At 43.0% G+C, this 24,396-nt stretch overlaps 1 protein-coding gene across 1 annotated transcript in view; it reads right to left on the bottom strand.

Moving 5' to 3' along the window:
* LOC306700043 (myelin basic protein-like) overlaps positions 1 to 24,396 on the bottom strand; it is a gene marked incomplete at its 3' end in the record, with an annotated part of 36,493 nt that overhangs the window by 2,434 nt on the left and 9,663 nt on the right. The window contains exons 2-3 of the mRNA XM_079164927.1: positions 22,689 to 22,747; positions 14,628 to 14,703 (exon numbers count right to left, since the gene is read on the bottom strand). Of these exons, the coding sequence (XP_079021053.1) occupies positions 14,628 to 14,703; positions 22,689 to 22,747 (135 nt within the window). The remainder of the gene's footprint in view (positions 1 to 14,627; positions 14,704 to 22,688; positions 22,748 to 24,396) is intronic.

Genomic DNA, 24,396 nt, shown 5'->3' with positions numbered 1-24,396 from the left:
AATAATAAACAACAATTCATATCTATTTATGTATTAGTTACATTTTGTTTTACAAAGTTAGGAAAGCAATGTTTCAGTCAAGCCTGATGTTGCTTCATACAAAGAATGATCCCAGTCACATCCACACATAGAGGCATACAGCCTATACGTTACATATTGCTATAAGATCTGCACTCAGTATGAGCTGATACTCAAAGCCCAGGTATCGGTATCGGGACTGAAAAAGTCAGATTGGTGTGTAATCTATATTCATCAGCTGATGCAGTGGTTTGTTGATATCATTTTTTCTTGTTCTTACTCCATTGGCATGAAAAGTTCTTGTTATATTTTCAAGTTTCTCCCAGGAGCACAGCCTCCTAAAATCTCCACACGGTAAATATTCAGAAACATAACTCGTCGTCCTTTATCACCAACAGTGAATACATAATATTTCACTGTTATCTCTTAGGAGAGCCTCTGTGGCTGTTATTTTACCGCAAAGCTTAGAATAAATAAGAGAGCTGCTGTTTTTTTTGTCCTTCAGTGCCCACGAGCCCTCTTAAATCATTTGCAGCATCCATCTACCGTTGGGTCATTTTTCTAAGCCCTGCGAGCTACCATCCACCACCGCCATACCAATAATACACAAATGTCAGAGAGAAAAACATCCTGACATGGTTGAACTTCAAGAAGCCTCCACCGTGCATAATACTGACTCATCATGTCTGGCCATAAAATGTGCTGATGAGTAACTTATTAATCAAATGACTCCTTGCCTTGACTCTTATTAAAAAAGGTGCGCTGAGTCAGGGTTAGGATTATTGATCAGCGCTGATGACGCGGCGATTACTGAGACAGGTGCTCATATTTCTAACTCATCCGACCCCTACTGTTCCTGTCCAAAAACCAAAAAATCCTCCTCGACACGTTTTAACCGCCTAATAACGAAGGGTGGTGGACGAAGCAGGTGACTCAAACCGAATCGCTTTCAAGCTCCAAACCTACATTGCACAGCGATAGTATTGATTTGGGATGTATCATTGCGTTATTTACTTCTTAGAATCTTCTTAGATCCCTGCTTGGGTTAGATTCCCGACTCATCTGGGTAGTGAAGATAAGACTGACTGATTCGTGTCCACCGCCATCCGTTCACACACTGGACCGGTGTTGTTGATATTCTCTGGTTGCCTTGAATTGCATGCTTGTGATTGTGATCAGCTGTTTTCAGAGACTGTAAACCAACCAGACCATTGTGAAAACATCTTCTTGTTAAGTTGAACAAAACAGCGCAATGCCTGTAAAAGGTATTTGTGAACAAGTATTATTAAGTGGAGTTGTAGCTACGTGAGCAGAATGTCATGAAAAAGCAATTCAAATGTGTTTCCAGTTCACAGTCCCGCAGACGTATATTCATTCAGTGTAAGAGTATGAGGAGAGGCAGGACATGGACAGAGTGATCCTGGACTTCTCTTTGCCTTATGGATCTCTACATTCCACACTCACAGCCGGCCTTCCTTTCTAGAATACATTTGCTGAAAACCCCTGCTCCTTATATATTATATTCAAGTTCAGCGCTTTCTGTAAAATGGACCTGAGAAAACTCAGGTAGATCCTTTGAAGCCATCTAGTTTCAGTGGCTGGGTCACTGACAGCTGTGCGACAGCCTGCGCTCCTCAGCCTGCAGAGTGTTTTAAATTGGGCCGAGCCTCCACGTCTAAATTACAGTCAATAACTTGTTTGCTTCCTGACTAAATTGTCCCTTTAGTTTAATAACAACTGCCATTGGGCCAGGCCCCCCCAGCAGAGCTTAATAACACCCTCAGCCCACCTAACCGTTGTTTCAATAATTGCCATCGACTTTGCTGCGCAGCTTGACGACTGACCTTGTGGTAAATGTTTTGAATTCATTGGACGTCTGTAAACTCTCAATTTTGCTGCGGGGGCTTTACGGTTAAGCGTCGTTTGAGAATATATTCAAAAGAGAAGGGGACATGCTTTTCACATCATATCAGGCCAAATATGACGCAGCATGTTTCTTCTTCCTCCTCCTTCACGGTTATGCAAAAGAAGCACACCTTGTAAACAACACTAATGGCCAATTATCCGTCAGTCGGAGAGAAGCAGGGGTCTGTTGCATTCTCTTTGTTGGCTTGCTTCATAAATACTGGATTTATTCATGTGTTGAAACCCCAAGAGGACGTCTGTCCATCACTGGTTTAGCAGAGGAGAAGACAGTTGGGTCAGAATCACTCTGTACGCCTGCCTTCATCAGCACCAACAGATGCTGGCCTAATTCAAAAGTATGTTTTCAGCAGCACTTCTCATAGCGTAGCCAATATTTGAACACAGTCTGAAGGTGACCAGATAACAGCCTGTTACCTCATCTTGATTACTTCCCCATGAAAACTCCAAGATGTCCCTGTGACAGCTAAAGGGGCCAGATGGCCTCATAATTCTTGTGAAATGATGGGGGTCAAATGACGTGATCTGGCGCCTCAGATTATTGTGCCCAGAACACACACACACACACACACACACACACACACACACACACACACACACATCACCACCTCTGTCTCCTGCACGATCTTGGTTGAATAGTTAGGCATCAAGGCATCAAAAACTGATGAGAACGGATCTGTTCAGCGGAGATATTCAGCGCCCTGCAAGAGGGGAACGATTGGCATCTAGGGAAGAGGTATGCAGGGAGTGGGTCTCAATCTCCTCATTTTTCCTCCTCTTCCTCAAGTGTGAAGAGGATGTGTGGCCTAGCCTCTGGGACAACAACAAGGACTGTGGTGGGACTGAGGCACGGAAAGCATTCCTCTGAAAAAACATCCATCGCTATGTGGCCCCGAACCAAACCTCCCACCAAAGGGCGAAAATCCTTCTGCCGCTGCATTCATGGTGGATCTGAAGCACCCACAGGCCTCGAGGAAAAAAGCCTCCCTCTGTCTTTGAAACCCCATTTGGCATTCAGGACGTTAGTCCTCCGGAGATCTTTGTTGGACGAGATAAGAGCCACAGCAGAAGCACTCTCTTCTTATAACCCATGTGTTCATGTTCATGACCTTCAAACTTCACTTTGAGTAGATACGTAAATAGGGAAGGATGTGAATCAAAGGGAAACAAATGCACACCACTGTACTGTACCACTGTACGCTGTGATGATAAAGTCAAGACAAGATTTAGCAAAAAATATATATATATTTCTTTTGTTGCCATGTCAAATTGAAACCAAACAACCCCTTGAATTTCCCACACTGTATATCAATTTACTCGCCGCTTTTGTCTTGGCTTGTGTGCTGTGAGTGCTCCATCATGTCAGAGCTTCTGTATCCATCCAAGCAGCTGTGAGGCTCACCTTGCACTGCAACCACATGTACCGAAAGCCGAGGCCTGTCATCACCAACAGCTCCTCGCATTGATTTGTTTGCCGACAAACATCAGCTATTTTTCATCTCTGTTTTTTTTTTTTACACCTCTCTCTGTATCACTCTTGCTTTCTTGACAAGAGTTGATTAAACATTTACAGGTTTTCCCTCGCATCAATAGAGGCGCGCGCGCGTGCGTGCGCGCGTGCGTGCGTGTGTGTGTGTGCGTGTGCGTGTGCGTGTGCCATTCAATGTGCCATACTGGCTTGTTGTAAACTCTCTACGATATTAAGAACACATCCTGACTATTTGTTCCTCTGCAGTCATGAGTTAGTCAAACAAGTAGCTGTGGTCACACCAAATGGAAATATTGCTTTATTCTGTTTTGGGGCTGCAACTAACGTGTACTTATTTTATTATTTGTTTATTGATCATTTTCCATCAGTCTATCATTTTGTCAAATTCCTGAAAAGAAATGTACTTGATTATCAAAATGATTGTTGATGAAATGTTCTTTGCTTATCTATTCAATACATGGACATATAGATATGCTAACAGCTTCCTGGGACTTCTGGGTTAAGTGTTGTCATACGTTATGCTGGGATTTTAGGTTAATAATATTCTTCTACAAGCTCACTCATGAAACTTAATTTCAGTTCAGCCTGGTGTTTTAATGCAGTACTATATCTCTGTCATGGCGGACATGTTTGTAGAAGATGAGGTTTTCTCTGGCAGCCGGTATGAATGGGTGCCTCTAGCAGGACAGTGGGACGCTTCCTCACCCTTGGAAACATGAAAGGCCAACACACACACACACACACACACAACACACACACACATAAATACAACAGTAGACCGAACAAGAATTACCGCCTCCGCCAATCACTCAAGTTGCAGTTCACGTCCATGTCTGTCAAACATGCCATCATTTTAATATATCAGACATTTAGCATAGTCATTCTTCAACCATGGTCAGAAACAGTGTTTTCTGAGGTCACAGTGACCTTGACCTTCAAATCCGTTCATCCTTGCTTCTAAGGACACACTCGACACAATTACATTCTTTTTATTCTTATCTTTCATTCTTTCTTCCTTTCTTTCGTTGTAATGTAATGTCTTATTCATACTTTATGTTTGTAATTTTGTAAAATTGTAATATTATATAGGTGGAGGCTTCAAATAAGCCCAGTTGGCTTTCTGCCTCTTCCTGCACTGTGATATTCATTTATCTCTGTTATGTTTGTTTATTTTAAATTTCATTGTTTGAATTGTGCAAAATAAATAAATAAAAAAAAAGAAATAAGTGGACATTTGTGCCAGATTTGTAGAAATCCCCTGCAGGCATTCCTGAGATACCGTGTTCACGATAATGGCAGTGACGGAATGACAGACAACCCAAAACATAATGCCTCCGGCCACAGATGTCGCCGGCACGGAGGTCAAAATAAACAGGGTGGCATAGCTGCGACCAGTGCTCTGACTCTAGGTCGGAGCTAGTCAGTATTTTCACCCACTAGGTAGACACAAAAGGTTTAAAACGTACAAAATCCCAGACCAATAAAGCACCGCTGTGGGACAGCTTCATTTGCTGGCGGAGACAGGGTTCTGATACGGCCGGCCTGTTCACATTGGCACTGAAATGAATCTTGAGCAATCTGATACAACAGGTGCAGGAAGCATTGATCTCATGTGTCACATATCTGGATAAACACTTTAGTTTAGTCAACAAAATGCGCCTCGGTTAGTCGGATCACACATTTGACTGCTTTTTCCATCGCTAAATACAAATCTTGGAAAGCCCAACTTCTCACTTTTTGGATATTCAATCGCTATTTGATCCGCTCAGAATGCAAGGAAAGGCTAAGTATAAATGATGTAATTGAGATCTAACCGCAAATGCAACTTTTGTGAGTTGCCGAGGCCACAAGCATGTGTAGTGAAGTTTGAATGAAAATGCATCTCAGCTTGCACTGAAGGCCCACTCGGTCAACTGCGCATTAAATGCATTTTCACAGATGAAAGTGCTGTGGATTTTTCTGATGCCAAAAACATCAGATAAGGTGGATTCATTTGGACCCAAGGCGAGCTACCAAATAAACACAGTGGTCTCCGCCAGCTGTGTTGCGGCTCTTTCTCTGTTCGCCATCTGTCAGCGGGGTCCCACAGGTTAAAAAAACAAAACAAATGTGAGCAGCGAAGCAAAACACGATGACAAGCAGTCAGTTGAGCCACATTTGAGAAACAATTTGTTGCCCGGTGGGAACTGTAATCCTTCTTCTACTCGATCCCAACACACTCTGAATGGTTCTGGGTGAAACATATGATGTCTAAACAGGCATCAATTTAATTTGAGTCGGTTGTTTTTCTTCCGAGGGGAAAGGACTCCAGTTCATCTTGTCCGACATATGGGATTCAGTAGCGCAGTACTTTTGTACTCTCTTGGTTACCCGCCATGCCCTCCCCTTGGACTCTTGTAGCCACAGACCCAGCTGCTAACACACATACACACTCAGTGATTGTCCTGCCAGATGGTTGAGGCCAGATGACGTGGCCTCCTGAACTCATGGCAACACCGAGGCACAATCTCCTACAGCATGGCACACGAACACGCCGACGCAGAACGGTGTGTGTTTTCAGGAAATCGATCAGGAAAAGAGCTGCAGACAGGAGGGAATACGGGAAAATGTGCATGCAGTGCATGTTGTAGCTCTTGCATTTCTTTTTGTGATCTTTTGGTTAATTAATAAATGGATGATTTAATAATTAAAAGAAGAAAAAGAAAAAGGGAAAGAGATCAGAGGCAGATCAGAGGCGAGTAAGCGAGGTGAGAGGGGACAGAAAGGGAGAATCTGAACAATGGTGTCAAACCAAAGAACACTGGTCCAGTGATGGCTGCTACCCTTTAACAATCAGAGCTTTTGAGGGGGAAGGAGAGGAGGTGCTTCGTGTTGGCAGTGCCAGGGCCCCGTACCAGCTCGTGTCAGCCTCGGCCACGGAGACAAATGACTGAGCCACTGCATATATATAGGCGGGTACAGCAGACAAAATGCACAGCAGAGGAACACACTCATACATATTCTCAATAATGTGCTGTATGCACAGTCAGCAGTGCTAACACAACCCCAGGGAGAATAAACAGCACATACACATTGATGCAAATTACCACAAAAACAAAAAAAACACTTCGATGGCTAAACAAGCCTTCAGCTGCAGCAGTGGTCATGATAAGGAATGTCCATCATGATTATTATTTACCGCAGGATGGTCCCCACACACACACACACACACACACACACACACACACGCACACACACGCACACACACGCACACACACGCACACACACGCACACACACGCACACACACGCACACACACGCACACACACGCACACACACACACTGTTGCCGTTTAAATGTAGGTGCTAAAATGACCAAAGGATTTTGAGGGTGTTGTAAAAGGTAAACAAAGGGTGGCGGTAGGTAGAGAGGATATAAATGACTTCCTGCATGATTTGGACAGACTGCTAGTCAGCTTACATATTTTAAATGACCTGTTTAATTTCTAACTACCAGCCAGTTCATAATAGAACAATTTGAAATAAAGGCTAACTCATTACTGACTATGTAAATATGAACTATATGCTTCATATTAGGGAAATGTAACATACATAAATACATTTTCTATTATTCCTAACAGTCTTTGTTGTTTGAATGAGTTGTTTTTTTGTAAAGCACTTTGAGCTTCATCTCCTGGATGAAAAGTGCATTATTATGATCAGATATTTCAATTGTAAAGATTTAAAGAATTCACTTTAGACTCTGACTCTGACTGATGGCATGAAATATTCCATATTACATTAAAGACTTTCAACAGAATTGCATCGCTTGGGTCCTATAAAGTGGGACACATTTGAATTGTTAACGTTTACAAGTGTTAAATGTTCATTACTCCACATTTGTCTCTACGACCTTATTTCAGCGAATAAGCGTCAGCTAAATCCACCGTCTGGTAAACTGGTGTTGATGGACAAATGCACGATTACAGTTTAATTCTAAAGCAAAAGTAACAGACAGAAATAACTCCATCTGAGTATTGTGATCTGTCTCCATGCAGGCGTTAGCTTCATCAACTTTTTCATCAACTTTTCATCGAGGCTTGGCTACTTTGATCCATCGCTTACTGCCCCCACGGAGGTGTTGCCACAGCTTCTGTCGTGCATCATAACACAGACCTAACTAATCGATGATCAAATTCCTTGCCAATTATTTCTGATTGGTTTTAATCAATGGAATCGATTGGTTGTCGCAGCCTTCTCTATATTAATACAACCTTTGTAAACATGGGCGTTTTGGAAACATACCTGTTGTTTAAACCCACTCAACTCTGCAGCCACCTTCAGCTCTAGGGAGCATTTGAGCAATTTTTAGCTAATTGTTTTGGGTTTACTGCTCTTTTTACCAGCAGCCGGTTTCAGTTAAAAAGCCAGAATGTTCACTACCTGTCCATCAAAAGACAGCAGACCAGTAAAGTGAGGGACTAGCTTGTGAACATGGAGCATTTAGCAGCTAAAGAGCCAGATTTTCCCCCTCAGGAGTTGGTGGAGACAACAAAAGAACAAGAAATGTCAGTACATTCAACAGGTTGATGTAAGCAAGACTACAAATAAATGCTAATGTTGCTCTGTATCTGTGTAGAATAATCAATAAAACATAGCGAAGGTTTGAGCATGAACGTGTTTGATGTAAAAGACACAAGAGAACAGCAGGCATACAAAATAATGCAACACATATTACCTGCAGGTGGCGCAGTTGACAAAATTGCAGTAGCAATTCTTTTTTTATTATAGGTCTGAACTGCCCACTTTCCCTTTCTAGAGGTCGCGCAGAGCGGCATGGGAAGAACTGGTACGACATGGTAAAATGGTTTGTTACCAAGGATCATTTAACACACTTCCAGATGATATAAAACCTGACTTATAACTAGGTTTAATGCCACACACACACACACACACACACACACACACACACAACGCTGCAGTAAATCCATCATCTATCTCATTATCTGTAGAAACTAAACCAGATATTAAATATTCACAAGACTTCATAGGGAGAAATAAAATGTCCAAAGGGCATGCTGATGTTTTCATTAGGGGTTGATCTGTCTTCTCAGAAGCTCCTCCACTGAGTTAGTAACGAGCAGACGGAGCGGTGGGGGGGGGGGGGGGGGAGTCATACGTCCTCTCAATGCTCACTCTTGCCCAGCAGTGAAGAGCACTCCCACTAACCCCACCACGCTTGGAACCAAATCAATGCGCCCTGAAGCAGCCTGTTGCACCCTTACGATTTCAAGGGTAGGGAAGCACATATTGTGGGGGAACTAGGTGATAAGCGGCTGCACGACAAAACCTTTTAATTCCCTTGATGGAAGCTTAAGTTTGACCTGAATTTTCATCGATGAATCTGAAATGAAAATTGATCGGACTCGGACAAAGCTATGGGAACAGACTTGGACAGGAAAGCGATGGACATGTCATGTCCCTAGCTTTTTCAGCGGCTCGCTTTGTACATTTTTCCATCAAAATGCGGTTATGTGTTCGAAATATTGATTTTGATTCAGGAAGGTTAGGAAGAAAATCCAATTATCTCAGTTGTTTGCGCCGTCAGGGGGTTTTGGAGTACAAATACAGTATGTGCAGTTTTAATTGTACAACATTTTCCATTATTTTTACAACGCAAATGTTTTGTTGTATCAATCCAAGATATCATTCACCCATAAATTGTGAAACGTAGCAAAATCTGATTTGGATAGTACGGGTATTACAGTTACAATTCATAAGATTCTCATTCCAGTCCATTTTTTATAATATGTAAAAAATAATTATTTTCAACAATAGCCATTCAACGTATTTGCATTCTGTAATTGTCTCTCTCTATACGACACTTTCCATTGTTGCCGACTGAGTCCGCCATGCAGGATGGAAATGAGGTCTCACAGAGGAAACGATACATTCATAGTGCGCTGAATGGGATGCAGAGGAGAAGAGCTGATGCATGCGTGCCTTTCACTCGGGACAATAGAAGATTAGCATTACCGCATCATTTGAAATGTCTTCTCTTAAAAACAAAGTGCTCTGGGCTGAGCTGTAAAGCGATACATCAGTTGCTCTTCCTCTGTTGCGTTAGTTGCACAAAGTGTGTCCGCTGACTGCAATAGTGGACGTGTCCTTTTAAACAAAATTACCACGAGTTGATATAAATATCTGATCCACACACCTCCCCAGAGAAAGCAGTGTTATCGCTTCACAGACAATGTGCAGCTTCTTTGCGCAGGCGTGATATGAGGCTAAACTGGATGTCCTCTAGGCTCACTCAGAAGTGGTGACTTGCTGACTGAATGCAATCGAGTGATTATCTGGTCTCTCGCTCTTTCCTCTCTTCCTTGTGGCGAAGGCGTACTTGATACTGTGAGGAAACACGCAAAGCTGGACAACAAAAGGAGGAAAAAAAAGGCTATAAGCCCCTGTGTGCTGAGATCTATACTTGAATTAAATAAAGGAATATGAAGAAATAAATGTCTTCTCAGACTATGAAAACTTGTTTTCTTCATATAACCAACTCTTTTGCATGAGAACTGATGTGTGTATGTAGGCAGGCTTAACCCATATTGATTCATCTCACTCAAGTCATTTTCATGAGCGTGGGTGTAGGAAGAGGCCGAAGCACGACAACAAAACCAACTATAAGGAAGGTCAATCTTTTTGAAAAGGAGCCAAAACCCTCTTTGCACTTGCATCCTTCTGTTTTCTGTTGTATGAACCAGACAGCCTTACAGCTTATATATAATAAGTGTTGGCCTTGATTGTACTTTGTTTAAAAAAGGACAATGCCAGTTTTCAACCTATTGTCTACATTTCACATTCCTGACACAGCATTCTTTACAGAGGAGGAAGTCATAATGAGACCAATTTCACTGTGGAGAACAATGGAGAAAACTGAATTCTATGCCAGGTATGAAAATTAATATTGTTTACATTCTAAAGCACCGTGTATCTTAAGTAGCAGCTTGGAGGATTATGTGGTGCACATTTCAATCCAAGCTCTTCCTCAGGCGATACATGCACTCTATTTTTTCCAATAATGATTTGGCTAAACTTGTCTTAAAGACAATCAGTAGGAAACTTGTGTGGTCAATTTAACTTTAGACTATCCCTCATTTCTTCTTACTTCACCCTGTGATGATGAAGATACAATGACCCAGACAGAGTCAGGACGGAACAGGCAGATAGACAGACAGATAGAGGGGAGTGAGTTCTGCTGAGCGGGGGCCTGCTGCAGGCCGGCCCAGGTAATGGGGCCGTAATGGGCTTTTATCAGCCGCACAGCCGATGGTGGTGTTTGCCCTTCAGTGGAAAAGCAGTGCAAACAGGAAGTGCTGCATGGAGACATCCCCAGACGCCGGACGGGCCGGGATGAGTCATGACGCCTGCTGATGACCACTTCACCAAAACAGGCTCCAATAAAGCAGAGCTAACCTGCCCGTCATAAACCACTCACATTGTGACAATTTGGTGGCAATTCCTTTTATTTTATGTTGCCCGCACACTGAATCAACCTAATGGCGCTGAATTACTTCAGCCTTGATGCACAGGTAAGAGGAAGTCTTTAAATGCATCCTAACAGCAATGTTCCCTCAGTAAGAGTGAGGAGCTGATAAGAAAATGGGATTTTTACACACTATCAGAAAAGCAGTGCTGACTGAGCAAAGAACCGGTTAAACATTAAGCAAAATGGGAACTGCAATGCAGTGCTCTGAAAAAGCTTTTTGATCAATACCGATCAAACATAACACACACTATGATAGAGCTTTTATTTCCACTTACCCCTCTCACAAACCCGTTTAATGATCACTTTGGAGCAAACTCTATAGAAAACCGGAATGAGCGTGGTAGACACCACAGTCCGTTCACGTTTTCAGTCAGCTGCTTACCTTCCATTTTTTAAAAGATCGCATCTTAAACCTGCATCCTAATTCATTCCTGTTCTTATCATAAGCTGCCAAAAGCACCCGTGTGAGGAAGCGGAGGTCCGCAAATTGGACTAGTGTAAGAACAATGAAAGCGTCGTGCCATTAAATAACTGAAGCAGGAAGAAAGCCTGCTTACTAGAACAGTAACGTATCTGAGCTACGTGACAGAAGACGCCTGGTAACCATGCTGTCCCACGAGGGTTAGAGGTAATTGTGTGTTTTCGCGGGTGCGTGGCTTCTTTGAAAGTATCACTTGAGTTAATCGTGGGTCCTCTAAGTCTGCTCCGTGCTGATCAATGGCGAGTGTTAAACATGAGGAACATCAATTAACTGCAGAAGAGGGAGTGTATTGAATAGCCAAGAGATTAATGTGACGAAGCCTCTGCAAGGTATAACTTTCCTGTTGATATTAAAGCATCAGTGAAACCACAGATAGTCACAAGTTTCCCTTCTGCACAAGGACACATGTGTACATACTCAAAAAAAACTCCCGTGACCGTACAGCAATATGGACCGAATTCAATCATGCATGCACGCGCACACATTCTTGCTGTGCATAGAAATGAGTTTTGCATAACATTCAATATTGACCTTTCTTTGAAAATCCTTTGGTTGGTGCAGCCGTCCTCTGATGCAGTTAATAATAATAATCAATACTTTATTGAGTCGGTAATGGGAGACTCGGTTAGAAATGATAGGATATCTATAAGCACCATAAATTGGCAATGTGATGTTTGACAAACAGCGAAATCTTTCCAACGAGTTGTACTTGAGAGACGTCCATTACATCGGTATCGTTCTGACGCTGCCAGACACACAAACACACAAGCAGGCAGACAGACAGAGACAGAGTGAGAGCAAGGTAGATGTGGAGTAGAAGAGCAGAATCATTAGTTGACCGGAAGGGAAAAATGTGCTCGAGCTGGTGTGAGCTGCCAGGTTAATGCTTGTGCTGAAATTGACAGATTGCAGCGCTGTGCACTTTCGCCTTCTGTGACAAAGAAAAAGATAAAGAAGCTCTTTCCGCACTTGTTACGCAACGCATTACAACTGGAAAACGTTCTCATCAAACTGCCACTGCGATCTGCAAATTAGTATCTCCCTCCTCTCTGATGAAGTGAAGCCATCACGTACTACTCTTGATCGCCTTGAGCGCTGACACCTTCCCTTTTGGCAGCGGTTCAGGAGGTGGCGTCACCCCCCCGGAGAGATCGTAATTCTATACTGTCGATTTGATTTGACCGTGTGAAACCCACCTTCCAGCAATAGGACACCACGAGCACAAACAAACACACAAGTGTCGTCGCTGAGAATGTGGACAGTTGTAGCTCAGAGGCAGAGTAGAGCCGAGGAGACATGCTGAGGCTCCGCGAGCTCCTGTGGACACGCAGCATACAATATAGGAGATCCCATCAATGCGGTCAGCAGAGCAGACAAAACAGTCCCCCCATGATGAGGCCGGCGTCTAACTCATCTCATACATGTTTGATGCGGCCACAACTGAGCTACAACGATCTCAGCAACAACACTTATGGGTTTTGTGCTCATGGTCTTTTGATGCTGGAAGTCACCTGCAGATGGAGGGATGGGACGGCACTGTTCTCCACCTCAAATCAAGAGCAGAGAATCACGCTCTCTCCGGGTGAGACACCACCTCCGGTCCCCGCTGCGGCTCAAAGGCTATGAGAGTAGTACCGGGTGACCTGCGTCATCGGAGAGGAGGGAGCCACGAATTTGCAGATCACGCCTACAGAAAGCGCGTACAGCAGGAGGCAGCGTCTATCTGGAAAAAGACTCGCCACTTTTTGAGCGTGAAGAGCACAGTTTATCTTTTCAAACCTCAAAATCTCTCCACCAAACAATCTTTGAACGAGTTAAATAGTCAGACATTTTGTAGTTTGGCCAACTCACACAATCTGCTTTAATCAGTTACAACTGAGTCAATTTGCTAGTGACATTGCTAATAATTTGAGTTACAGCCTCATCATTTAACCCCAGCGGGAACCTATGAATCACCTGTGACGGTTCAGAGGCGATTCAGCCCCGTGAAGGAGCAAGAAGGAGGGAAACGTAATGTTTTTAAGGTTTTAAGCCTTAAATTGGCTTTTGAAAGAGAATACACGATGGCAAATAATATCGGATATCCAAACCTTTAGTAAAGACACACTCAGAGAAGCAGTTACAATCGAACTGTTATCTCTTTAGTCAGTACACATGACCAAATCCTTCCGGTCTCTTGCATTTCACCACAGCTCACCATGCAAACAATCGAGACTGACACAGAAGGGAGGAAACAGACTGCGCTTGTCTTCGTTTTCCCTATTTCTTGAACACACGGTCTTACACACTGTAAGACAGTGATGTTTGGCTTTGGGCATTTGGTCACTGCACACATTGTATGTGAGAAAAAAAGGATTTATTTCACCCTCTGGAAGGGTTGCATCTTCACTCAGCTCCAGCACGCCTCAGTGACACAGATGGTTTCATTGTTGTTTCAGTGGCACAAAAAGACTTCGGATGTTGGTTTCATGGGAAAAGTTTGATTGAGCTTTTTTGTTTTTCTGCAGCTTGATTTATTATGTCTGCAGCAGTTACAGTATATATCCCAGCAGAACATTTTCTATTTCCTCCTGGCTAATCCAATTTATCCCAATTTGTAAAACATATTTCGCATTGAAATCAATCAAATTAATGTCAACAAACTCTGCCTTCATCTGCTGAGCTGCAGTATTACAGCGGCTCTTTTTTAACCACGCACACATCACAATGGACGTGTCGGAGGGAAAACTTCTACTAACAAATCACTCCAAACAAAGGTCATGCCACAGGATTAGCAGCTTTTGAGCCGGTGTTGTGAAGCAGAAGCCTTTCATTGTTGTGGAGGAGGGAAAAAAAGATATTGAGTCAAGATAGGCGAGTTGAAGGAGCTACCGTGTGCATGTGGAGTTAAGGCTCATTTCAGGTTCTGCAGATTTCTTGATCTCACATTTCAATGTTTCCCACTGTGCTACCTGCAACTACCACGTAGATTAGTAGTAATGTCTCCAGTTAGAAAAGTAGCTTCTTTTGTGTTATTGCACATTTATATTCAATACGTTCTATCGATGGTTTTGGAGATTCCGAGGTTGCCAGGATAAAAACATATGATTGTCGTTTTATGTGTCAGTTGTTTTTTAATTCGTCGCCCAGCACTGGGAGTAATGTCAACATGCATGTAAATTGGAATTCAAGATGTGGTTTGACCTCTTACCAAAGACTTCATCTTGTGATTCAGGTTCTTCTGCTCCTGCTGTCGTCTCCACCTCTTCAGGTTCAGGTGACGGAGCCTTTAACACAAAAACAGATTGAAGAGGTGAGGCACTGAGGTGCCATGGCAACGGCGCAAAGACAGAGAACACACAGAGAGAGAGTGAGAGAGAGAGAGAGAGAGAGAGAGAGAGAGATAGTTACGAGAGAGAAAGAGAGAGAGAGAGGAAGAGAGATAGTTACGAGAGAGAGAGGAAGAGAGATAGTTACGAGACAGAGAGAGAGACAGAGATAGTTACGAGACAGAGAGAGAGAGAGAGAGAGAGAGAGAGAGAGAGAGAGAGAGAGAGAGATAGTTACGAGACAGAGAGAGAGAGAGAGAGAGAGAGAGAGATAGTTACGAGACAGAGAGAAAGAAAGAGAGAGAAAGAGAGGGAGAGAGAGAACGACAGGGATAGTTACATCTATTTAGGCTTTCGGGCTTTGTAATTGCAGCAGAATTATGCTCAGAAACCCATTCACCCATTCATTTAACATTCAAAAGAAGGTGCTACACTTTTTGAATCAGATTTGCCCATTTTGATGCCAATTCTGAATATCTAATGTTTCATCAGTTGTATTCATCTGAATTGAAGGCAGGATTTTTACTGTAAAGCAACTGGGTTATTACTTCTGTAATTGCGTTGTGTCTTTTGCATTAGTTAGACCTTCTCAGCAACCGTACATGTAGAAAAACAAACTCTGACGACCTTCATCCTTTAAAGCCTTCATCAAGGAGTCAAAAAACAAAGATAGCTGTAGTTGCTGCTGTGGTACTGTGACTAAGTAGTCGTCATGTCTGCTAAATCTCTCCTTCAGAAAACAATTTGATACAGATCTTGAAACAAATTATGTGGTTTAATTAAAATGTAATTAAATCGCATCTAATTGAAATCTACTACAGAAACACCACAAATAATTTCCAGCAGGCCAATGTCTAAAAAATCCATTCTGATGTACTTCGGAGGTAGATTTTGTCAGTGCAGAGCTCCGTTTGAAGCAGGACAGGTCAACTTTTGCTGCGGTCACTGAGGTGAAGCTTATATTGAGGAAAATAAAAGATAAATGACACCATTTCATCTTTCAATGGAAACATAGGCCTGTCTCATCAGGCTTTCCAGATTCATGCAAGTATTGATTCAGCTGTAACTCCCGGTCAGCTCTGGTCTGATTCATGAGTCATGAATTAAAGATTATGCAGGCTGAATTGTTATACCTGTAAGTCCCTTATGTCATGTTCATTTCTCTCTATAGCTATATGACAAGTAAAGGTACTTGTTTCTATTTCGTGGTTCCAAGTGAACTAAACATCTGCATGTGTAAATCCTCACATTTTATAAATCCTCTTACTGATTCCCTCCTCCTCCCCGACGACAATGTACACTCATGCAGCCCCAGCTTCCGCTTCCGAGTGGGTTTGCCAACATCGGGAATCAACACTGGCGTTCAAAAACTGTGGGCATGCTGCTCACAATCACAAGAGCATACGGGAGGAGAGCGACTGTGACATACTCCTGTGAGCTGAGGGGAGGTGGACGAGTGTGGTGAGCAAGCACTTACCGATGCAAATCACGGGAAAGGTCAACAATGTGCTGCGCTTTTGAAATTGTATTTGTCCATTGAAACAAACAATTACATTAAACAATGAATGTAAATTTGTTTTGACACAGTGAGATTCGGATCCAATCAACAGGCGCAATGCTGGATTCTCGGTGCTCTTTCCACCGTTTTGAGGTGGGCGGGTCTCAGCTGGAAACAAAATCAAAATCTGATGACGTTTATTGGGTTGTTTCGCCACTCTCAAATCCAATCTGATCAAACCACAGCCACCAAATTGCACGGCATTTGCATTGATACAGCTTACCTTATCACTGCATTCCCACAGTCTGTCTAGCACTTCAACATTTCTTCCCATGAGTAAGGCTCTCAGTATTGAACTTGTGTTGGATTTTGTCCACACACACCCACACGCATAGATACAGCTGTCTTATATCTCAATCCAGCCTTGCACTTTATGTAAATGTAGAAAATTAGCAATGCAAATAACAAATCCACAATCCTGGAGCCGAGCCGCTGATGATTGGATGCTTGATGAACTGATATTGTTGGAGGCTGGTGCAACTCATCGGACTGAATCCGCACGTCATGGGGTTTAGGGGGGGCTTTTGAAATAAAATTAAAAAAACATTTGTATCTTGACATAAGTGAAACTGATACAATATGGACAGGATTTTGCCCCATCATTTTTAATCTGATGATTATTTCAGGCACTTGCTGGATATTACATGATGCAGAGACTGAGCTCTATGTTTCCATGAACCCAGCAGATTGCAGTCAAGGGCGCCTTGCCCAGTGCGTTGGAATAGCGCCAAACGCACTTTTGGTGAATCTCTCAGAGTTGTATACATTGTATCTAGCAAGCCACAGATGTACTACTGTACGGTTGCCAAAATAACTACATAATAATGCCGGATTGTGTGTAGTGCATTTTGAAACTTTTAGGACCTAACTATTTAAAAAGTGGTTATCAAGTGTTCATACATAAACACAATTATTTGCTGATTAACAGACGGCGTGTCTTTCCTCATGTAAGTCAATGGGGGAAAAGCCTTTTTGGGGCGTGAAGGGCGAGGAGGTTATAATTCCACGTTTGGCCACTATGTTAAATTTGCTTCCAATCCTCACGCTCTTCCTGAGGGCTTGGTGAACACGCAAATTTGTGTGCATTCATTGACTTTATATGTAATCACACTGCACGCAAGGTTTGCTTGGTGTGAAGAAACCATTATGACACTTGGAAAAAACAAGAACAATGCAGTTGTAATGTCTATGCCTGTTAGGCAGCTTTAGCCTGTCTTTTAGGATTGTTTCTATATATCGTGCATGTAGCCATTAAGTGCATATTTCGGACCTCTTTGACAAGATTTTCATTTTAAAATGAATAATAAAAGGTCAAGTGCAAGCAGTGTTTTTAAGAAGCTTACTGAGCTAACATTAGCTTAATTAGCTAGTTAGCAAGAGCCAATAAAATCTGCCAGCCACAGCTAAAAATGAGACTCCTGTTTTTGGCTACCTCTTTCTGGAATCAAGGACCCTTTGTTTCAACAATGAATACGAATTTAAAGTGGAAAATCTGCCACCTTTATCCCTCTATACGAGTGTCTTGGCTGTTGGTTCTGCTTCAAAGATATCAACGCTAATGTTTGTGAGCATATTTGCTTGTTTGATGGGTGTCTCAGACTGGAACACTCAGCTATGGGGGTTCCTGCCGCAGCTCCACTCAGCCCACTGATCTCCATTCAGTACTAAGGATGGTGTATGGGGTTCAATGTGCCTTGAGTAGGTAGAGGGAAAGAAGAGTGCAGCCATTCAAACACCTTTTCAGGGCTCGGCTGATTGGAGACTTTCAAGTAATCCTCTTCGCCATCTGTAGTTTGGTGATAGCTGTGCCCTTCAGTGTTTCATCCTGTTCACACTTCGGAGATGGATTGGATCATCTCCTTATCACTAAGATATAAAGAGCACCACACACACTGTGTCCTTTGAAAGGCCAGCTTCATACGATCTCTTCCAAACAAGCACTTACTTTTGTGGTTCAAATAGATGAGACTGTGAGCCAAGCAGTCGTATCCTCGGTAACGACAGAGTACAGAGCGGGCTTGAGGTGAGAAAAGTGGAATTATGATTCAGATGAAGATAGATCTCACACAGAGAACAGAAAGGATTGTTTCTTTTCTGTTCTCTGTGTGAGATCTGTCTTCATCTGAATCAAACAAGAACAAGGAGCAAGCCTGCTGGGCTGGTCACACCACACAGAGCTCTCTAATTGGGTACAATAGCAGAGCTGAAGCCTTGAGGTCTGCTAGCTGAGCCTCAAGCTCCCTCATCTGGAGACTGCGGTCTTCAATTTAGTAGTTCAAGTATTATGCATATATCACAACTAACATCATGGAAGGACTGACAAAGTAGCATCATATTGTGAAGCGGTTTTGAACTGGTGGACCACATATAAAGCCTTCTGTGACGACCCTCTCTGCCCCGTCTGCCTGTTTGTTTGGCTGCTCTCTTTGCAGGTGGGTGTGGCAGAGGGTCGTTAGGCAGAGTGGAAACACCTGAGGCCATTAGCAACACTGGCCCTGTGTGCCAGTGCACCCTGTATTAAAAACCCTCTGGATTCTCAGTGGGTCGCTCGTTCCTTCCTGAGACACCCATTTGGGTTTTGGTTGGTTTCTACACTATACAACACTGCATATACACTTTCCACGCACATACACTGCTGAAACGACTGACTTCACATGTCACTGTTAGTTTATGTTTGTCTTTTATGTTACTTTAAACCTAATACATAATTGTTAAGCTGCTTCATTGAATGCATCTCCCTTTTTTTGTCATGGCCGTTTGGCCCAGTTTGTGACAAGTGGGGGCTCGTCTGTCCTAAAATGATTGGCTTGAGGCCGATATTTGGTTCTGAATAGTAATGGTTTGTCCAGCACACAATGTGTTTGGGGGATGCATTTATGTTTTGGCAGCTGAGGTTGGTCCTGCAGCCAGCGTGTGTTTACACGAGTTGGCTGGTGTGAACTAGCAGCAGTGAATACACGGTCTTCTAGTGTGTTAGTTTGACTTGTGGAGTATCCCTGGATAGGTGAAGCAACGTGGTCCGTTTGGCTGCGTTGTTTTTTTTTTTGTTTGATTTGTTATTTTTGTGTGGTATGCGGTCAGGGCAGATGTCTCGGGGACACATCCAGAGCTGACAGGTGAGTAACCAGCTTGCGGGGGGGCCTAACCGGGCTACTGGTTTAAATGTTTAAAAAGCCTAACGCTAATCTGCATGAAGACTAGGGTTCAGTGAGGTAGATTAGTTTGGGATAGGCAGTAGAGGGAATTCCACATTAGTTTGGGGGACAAATCATTGTCTCAAAAGAGTACACAAGGGATTAGATTAAACTGTGTGTATCTGATCTAACATAAGCTGATCTTTTTGTATGTCATCAATGCATTCTAGTATGCAATTCTTAGTTTAGTAAATTTAGTTCATTGGTAATTCTTGAAAGGGTTGTAATATTTTTTGAGTGGCACTCACCTTTCCTTAATGCACCTTATCTAAAGTCGTTTCTGTATTTTGCAAAAATAATTGGCTAGCAACCTCATTCTTGACCTGTTTGAGATGTCCTACATTTCCCCAAATAGCTTGCAACACCATCTGACAATATGAATTGTAGGTTATACTTGCAGGTGGAGAGAGCACTGGTGATAGTCAATCATGCATCAACAGCCAGAGAGAGTGTCACTTTTTCATGTTCTTTTTCCAAGCTGAGAAAAGTGCACTCTCTATCTTCCCCGCTGATGGATTTCAGCGGGGATGGATTTCTCTCTGGTAGTTCAGCATCAGTAGAAAAAAAAAAAAAATGCTCTACAACTTTGCAGCCTTGACACCACAACCTGATGTTTCCTGCTGAAGAAAAATCGATTCCTCTCACTGTAGCTGGGCAGGAAATATCTCAATGTGATACGTAACATAGTCTCTGGCTGCCAGTGATCTGTACAAACAACACCACGGTGTCAGAAATGGTTCATTGCAAATGGAGTCATTTTAAAACCAGTATTACCAGTTGCATTTCTTTCAGTTAAATCCACCAAAATGCAATCTAAAATGACTGAATCATGCAAAACGAATGAAGAATTTGTAGGCTTCGCACGCAACGACGACTCATTCTGCCAACATCTCGACATACTCCGTGCCTCGGTCTGTAATTCAGTGTGTCACGAGAAATCAGCACGGACACATTTGCATTTAGGAACATCAGAGCAAACCAAATGTGTCTTTGTTTCTACTCTGGCAAAAACACAACATTAAAGAACAAGGTCAGTGGGATTCAAGGCTGTGGAATATCAGTGGTGTGAAAATGTCAGAGATATTCGTCAGAGCTGTCTGTGGAGGAGTGACAAAGGAGACACGGGTACATTTTACCCTTCCCAAAATGATAAGGGACTGGGAAAGGGATCACGACTCAGGACAACAGCACCTGAACACAACCTGCTTTACTCTGTCACGCTGTGTTCCTGCTTAACTGTCACTATGACAACTGGCTGTTTTGCCAGACCTTCAAATTTACTTTGATGTCACGATAATCGAGCCTAAAGAGAGGGGAAGAATAAGTCAGAGACAGAGAGACACACAATTATAAAGCTGAATAAACAATGTGGCTTTGGCACGACATGCCGCCCTAACATCTCTCCTGGCAGCTTCACACTTGACAAATTAATCCACTTCTCTCGCTCCTGCTCTTCTCTCTCTCTCTCAGAGTGTGCTTTGCAGACTAAGGAAACAAATCATCTGCCGGGCGAGCCATCAACCTCCCTGCTGTTTCGGGCTCCCCTCTACCCCAGTGCGCCGACATGATCACTGCGCTCATTACGGGCAGCGGCCAGGTAGTTGGCCGCGAGCCAGACCACACAGGCAGAGCGCAGGTTTTTTACGCTGCTGCCCACGGTCCCTAATGCTGTTTTTCTTTCTACAGCACCTCGCTCACAGTCAGGGCTGCTCAAAACAAGCTGGCAACCTCTTCATATCTGATCACAGCCTCTGCCGTAATGGCCCAAACCCATTACATTCGCTGTAATTTTGAAAAGCTGTGACAAAAAGGACTTTAGCAGAGCTGGGGTTAATTACATGATGTCATTAAATTACATTTCTGCCCCAGTTTAAGCCGGATCCTCCTCCATACTTGGCGCACAGGATAGTGTCTTGCTTGTAATTTGTCCAAAAAAAAAAAAGTCAAACTTAATCTCTCAAACTTCTTTGGTTCCCCGGCCAATTAAAAATGCCTATTGTGAGGGGCCTAACAACTTTGTTTGTTACAAAAGAGAAAAGAAGAAAATCACACATAATATCTCACTTCCTGTCCTACAACAGCAGCAAACACAATCCATCCGCCAGCATAATGTCTTTCCGCCTGAGACTTTCATCCTGTTTTCAGCACGACTCAACAGCGATACAAGAAGCAAGTGCACTGAAACATCTAAACGTTTCACACTGTCAAAGAAAAACGGTGAAAAAATCTGTCATTTCTAGATGGCGACAAATTGTTGCCGCTGTGGGAACAATGATGCTATATTATCAATGTCAGGCAGCTGAACTTTGTGGACGTAGCCAAACAGAGCCCTGATGACCACCGGGCCAGAGCTAATGGTTAAATGAGGTTTTAGTGTCAGCCTTGATGCACACAGTCACCTATTTATTTCCTACATGTTCGAGGCTTGTGGTTTTGAATGGGTTGTTATAGGGCGACCCCCAACAGCCATAGAGACCCATCAACAGGCACCCCACGGATGGGCACTGCACTAGTAATAATAGGGTCTTACTCCAGCACAGTGGCCTTTGAGTCAAAATAATGCACAAATATGAATGGATATGGATAGACATCCACTCAACGTTTGCAAGGTTGTTTCCACCGCATCCCTTTCCTCTCCACAACAAAAATCTCCAAATGAGACGGTGCATTATTCCATAGATCACTGCTTCTCAATACGTCTGAGAGAAGAGTATGAAGAGTTGCCTGTGGCAGTGTGATCACCGCGAAACCTGGCTTCATGATTCAGGTGCCGTAGGTGAGAGTCACCACAAACACGTAGGCGGCTCAGAAACGTATCAAATCTCTTTTGAACTTTGAAGGAAAACCATTACAGGCATACAGACCTTTTGAGATAAATACACAAAGAAGAATTTAGTATGTGTTACATAAGCTGTGACTTTTTCGAAAGGCATTCAAGACTTGCGCACCGTAAAGTGGTTAACAGTCGGACTGAAAGGTGAAGCCAATAAACCGGAATGACTGAACAGAGTCCAAAGTCCTGCTGTTAAAGGCCAGTGTTCACACTGATAAGGTTAAACGAAAAAATTCTCCAGCACATGCTTCATTCTCAGGCCATCATTTTGATAAAGACACACAAACACACTTCAAGATATTGTTATTCTGCATGCACAAAACAAGACACTTGACAAACCTGCTGCGAGGATTCTTACCTTGCTGCCTGTGGGTGACTCCCTCTTTCCTAGGTGCTGGCCCATGCTGCTGTCAGAGACTGTAAGAAAAACAGAGGAATGTGTTTACACCAGGAGAAGACTTTAAACAGCATATTATGTGAGCATTATGTTCTCCTCCTTATCTAAGCAAGAAGGGCTGCCTCTTGAGTGTGAAACTGTATCACACACAGCTCTAAAAACACTGGTGCGTTTGCCAGTTTGCCAGCTTCGTTTGGGCTGGTGTGAAAACTGTCAACGGAGGCCTGGTGCGGACCAATCAGCTGGACCGGGGCCGCTACAAAAGGAGGGTCTCGGCCCGCTTCCAAGTATGTATTTATTTGCCCTCTCTCCGGCGTCTGAAAAATTCCAATTCCATCAGACTGCACCTAGTCCGATCGACAGGTATAGAAACGTGAGGCGGCTGTGTCTTAGAAGATTCAGCGAGTTGTCCGCAAATCACAAAGTCACACACGGTTAGCAGTTCAAATCCCCAGCTCCTCCTGTCAACATGTCGAAGTGACTGAAAGATAAATGGTAAAGCGCTTCAGATAAAAGATATTTGGAAACAGAGCAAAATAGTCTCTTTCTACTGTAATATTACCATGGGTCCGCTACCTTTCACTTACAGAGAGTAGGACACAAACACACCACTGTTATAACTCTTTTCACTTTCTGACATAACGGGAAAATCCAGCATGGATGATTTGACGTGCATTCGTATAGTAAACCCCACCAGAGTCTTCTTCAAACCCCTCCTTTACCGGCTGCCTCGGTCCTGTCGCCCAAACCAATCCAACTAAATAGGCAAAAGCACAACAGTTGGTCAATTTTGTTTCTTTTTCTGATGCTTACCACTGCTTTGAAACCACAGACTGTATATAATATGTGGTTGTAGTCACCGGGAAGTCATCCATTGGTTTCGATCTGACTCTCTGAAGCCTTTTTGGTCGTCATTCACAAGGATGCCACGCCCTTAAGCATACACTGCTTTATCGGCTCTTTAACTCCAGAATTCAATGGCATGAAAATCATGCTGTATTGAAGAAGACTTGAAACTCACGATTAAGAGCATTAACTCATGTTTACAATGTTTACTGAGGTAAATCAAGTGAAAAGCAGGGTCATTTTCTCATAGAGTTCTATACAATCGCCCCCTGATGGCCATTAGAAAGTATGCAAGTTCAAGGCAATTCTGCTTTGGCTTCACTTCACTTTCTGTGTAAAACACAGTCTGCCAGTGATTTAGCTACTTTGATGCAGTTCTGATGCAACATTTTTTAATAACAACGTATCATTTTGCCACGGGTGCCGCAATTTAGTCTCATCCTCACCTTTATCTGCTGCTGTGCTATCTAAAGATATGTTTGGTGGTCTTGGAAAGAAAGGAAATACAAGGGGTGCCATTTTATCTTACAAAAATGCTGGTAAACTACAGCCTTTAATGACAGTTAAAAACTTGAATTACAATATAGGTAATTGTGCAGCACTAAGCGGTGAGGGATACACGAGAGACCGTGTCAGTGATTACTGCGTCACTGCATCTCTTTCACAGTGTGAACAACAGAATGTAAAACTAGAGGGCTGCAGCAATAACTCCAATAAAACCGAGAGCAAACTGACTGACTCCAGAAAACAGGTGTACTGCAAAGTCTGTGAAAAGCACCTACACGTCCTGAAAGTGAGAAATGTGTGTGAAGTAAGGATAGAT

Source organism: Pholis gunnellus (genome assembly GCF_910591455.1).
Source record: "Pholis gunnellus genome assembly, chromosome: 8".
NCBI lineage: Eukaryota > Metazoa > Chordata > Actinopteri > Perciformes > Pholidae > Pholis > Pholis gunnellus.
Note: the sequence above shows the minus strand (reverse complement) of the source record. Positions and strands in the feature narration are given on the sequence as shown.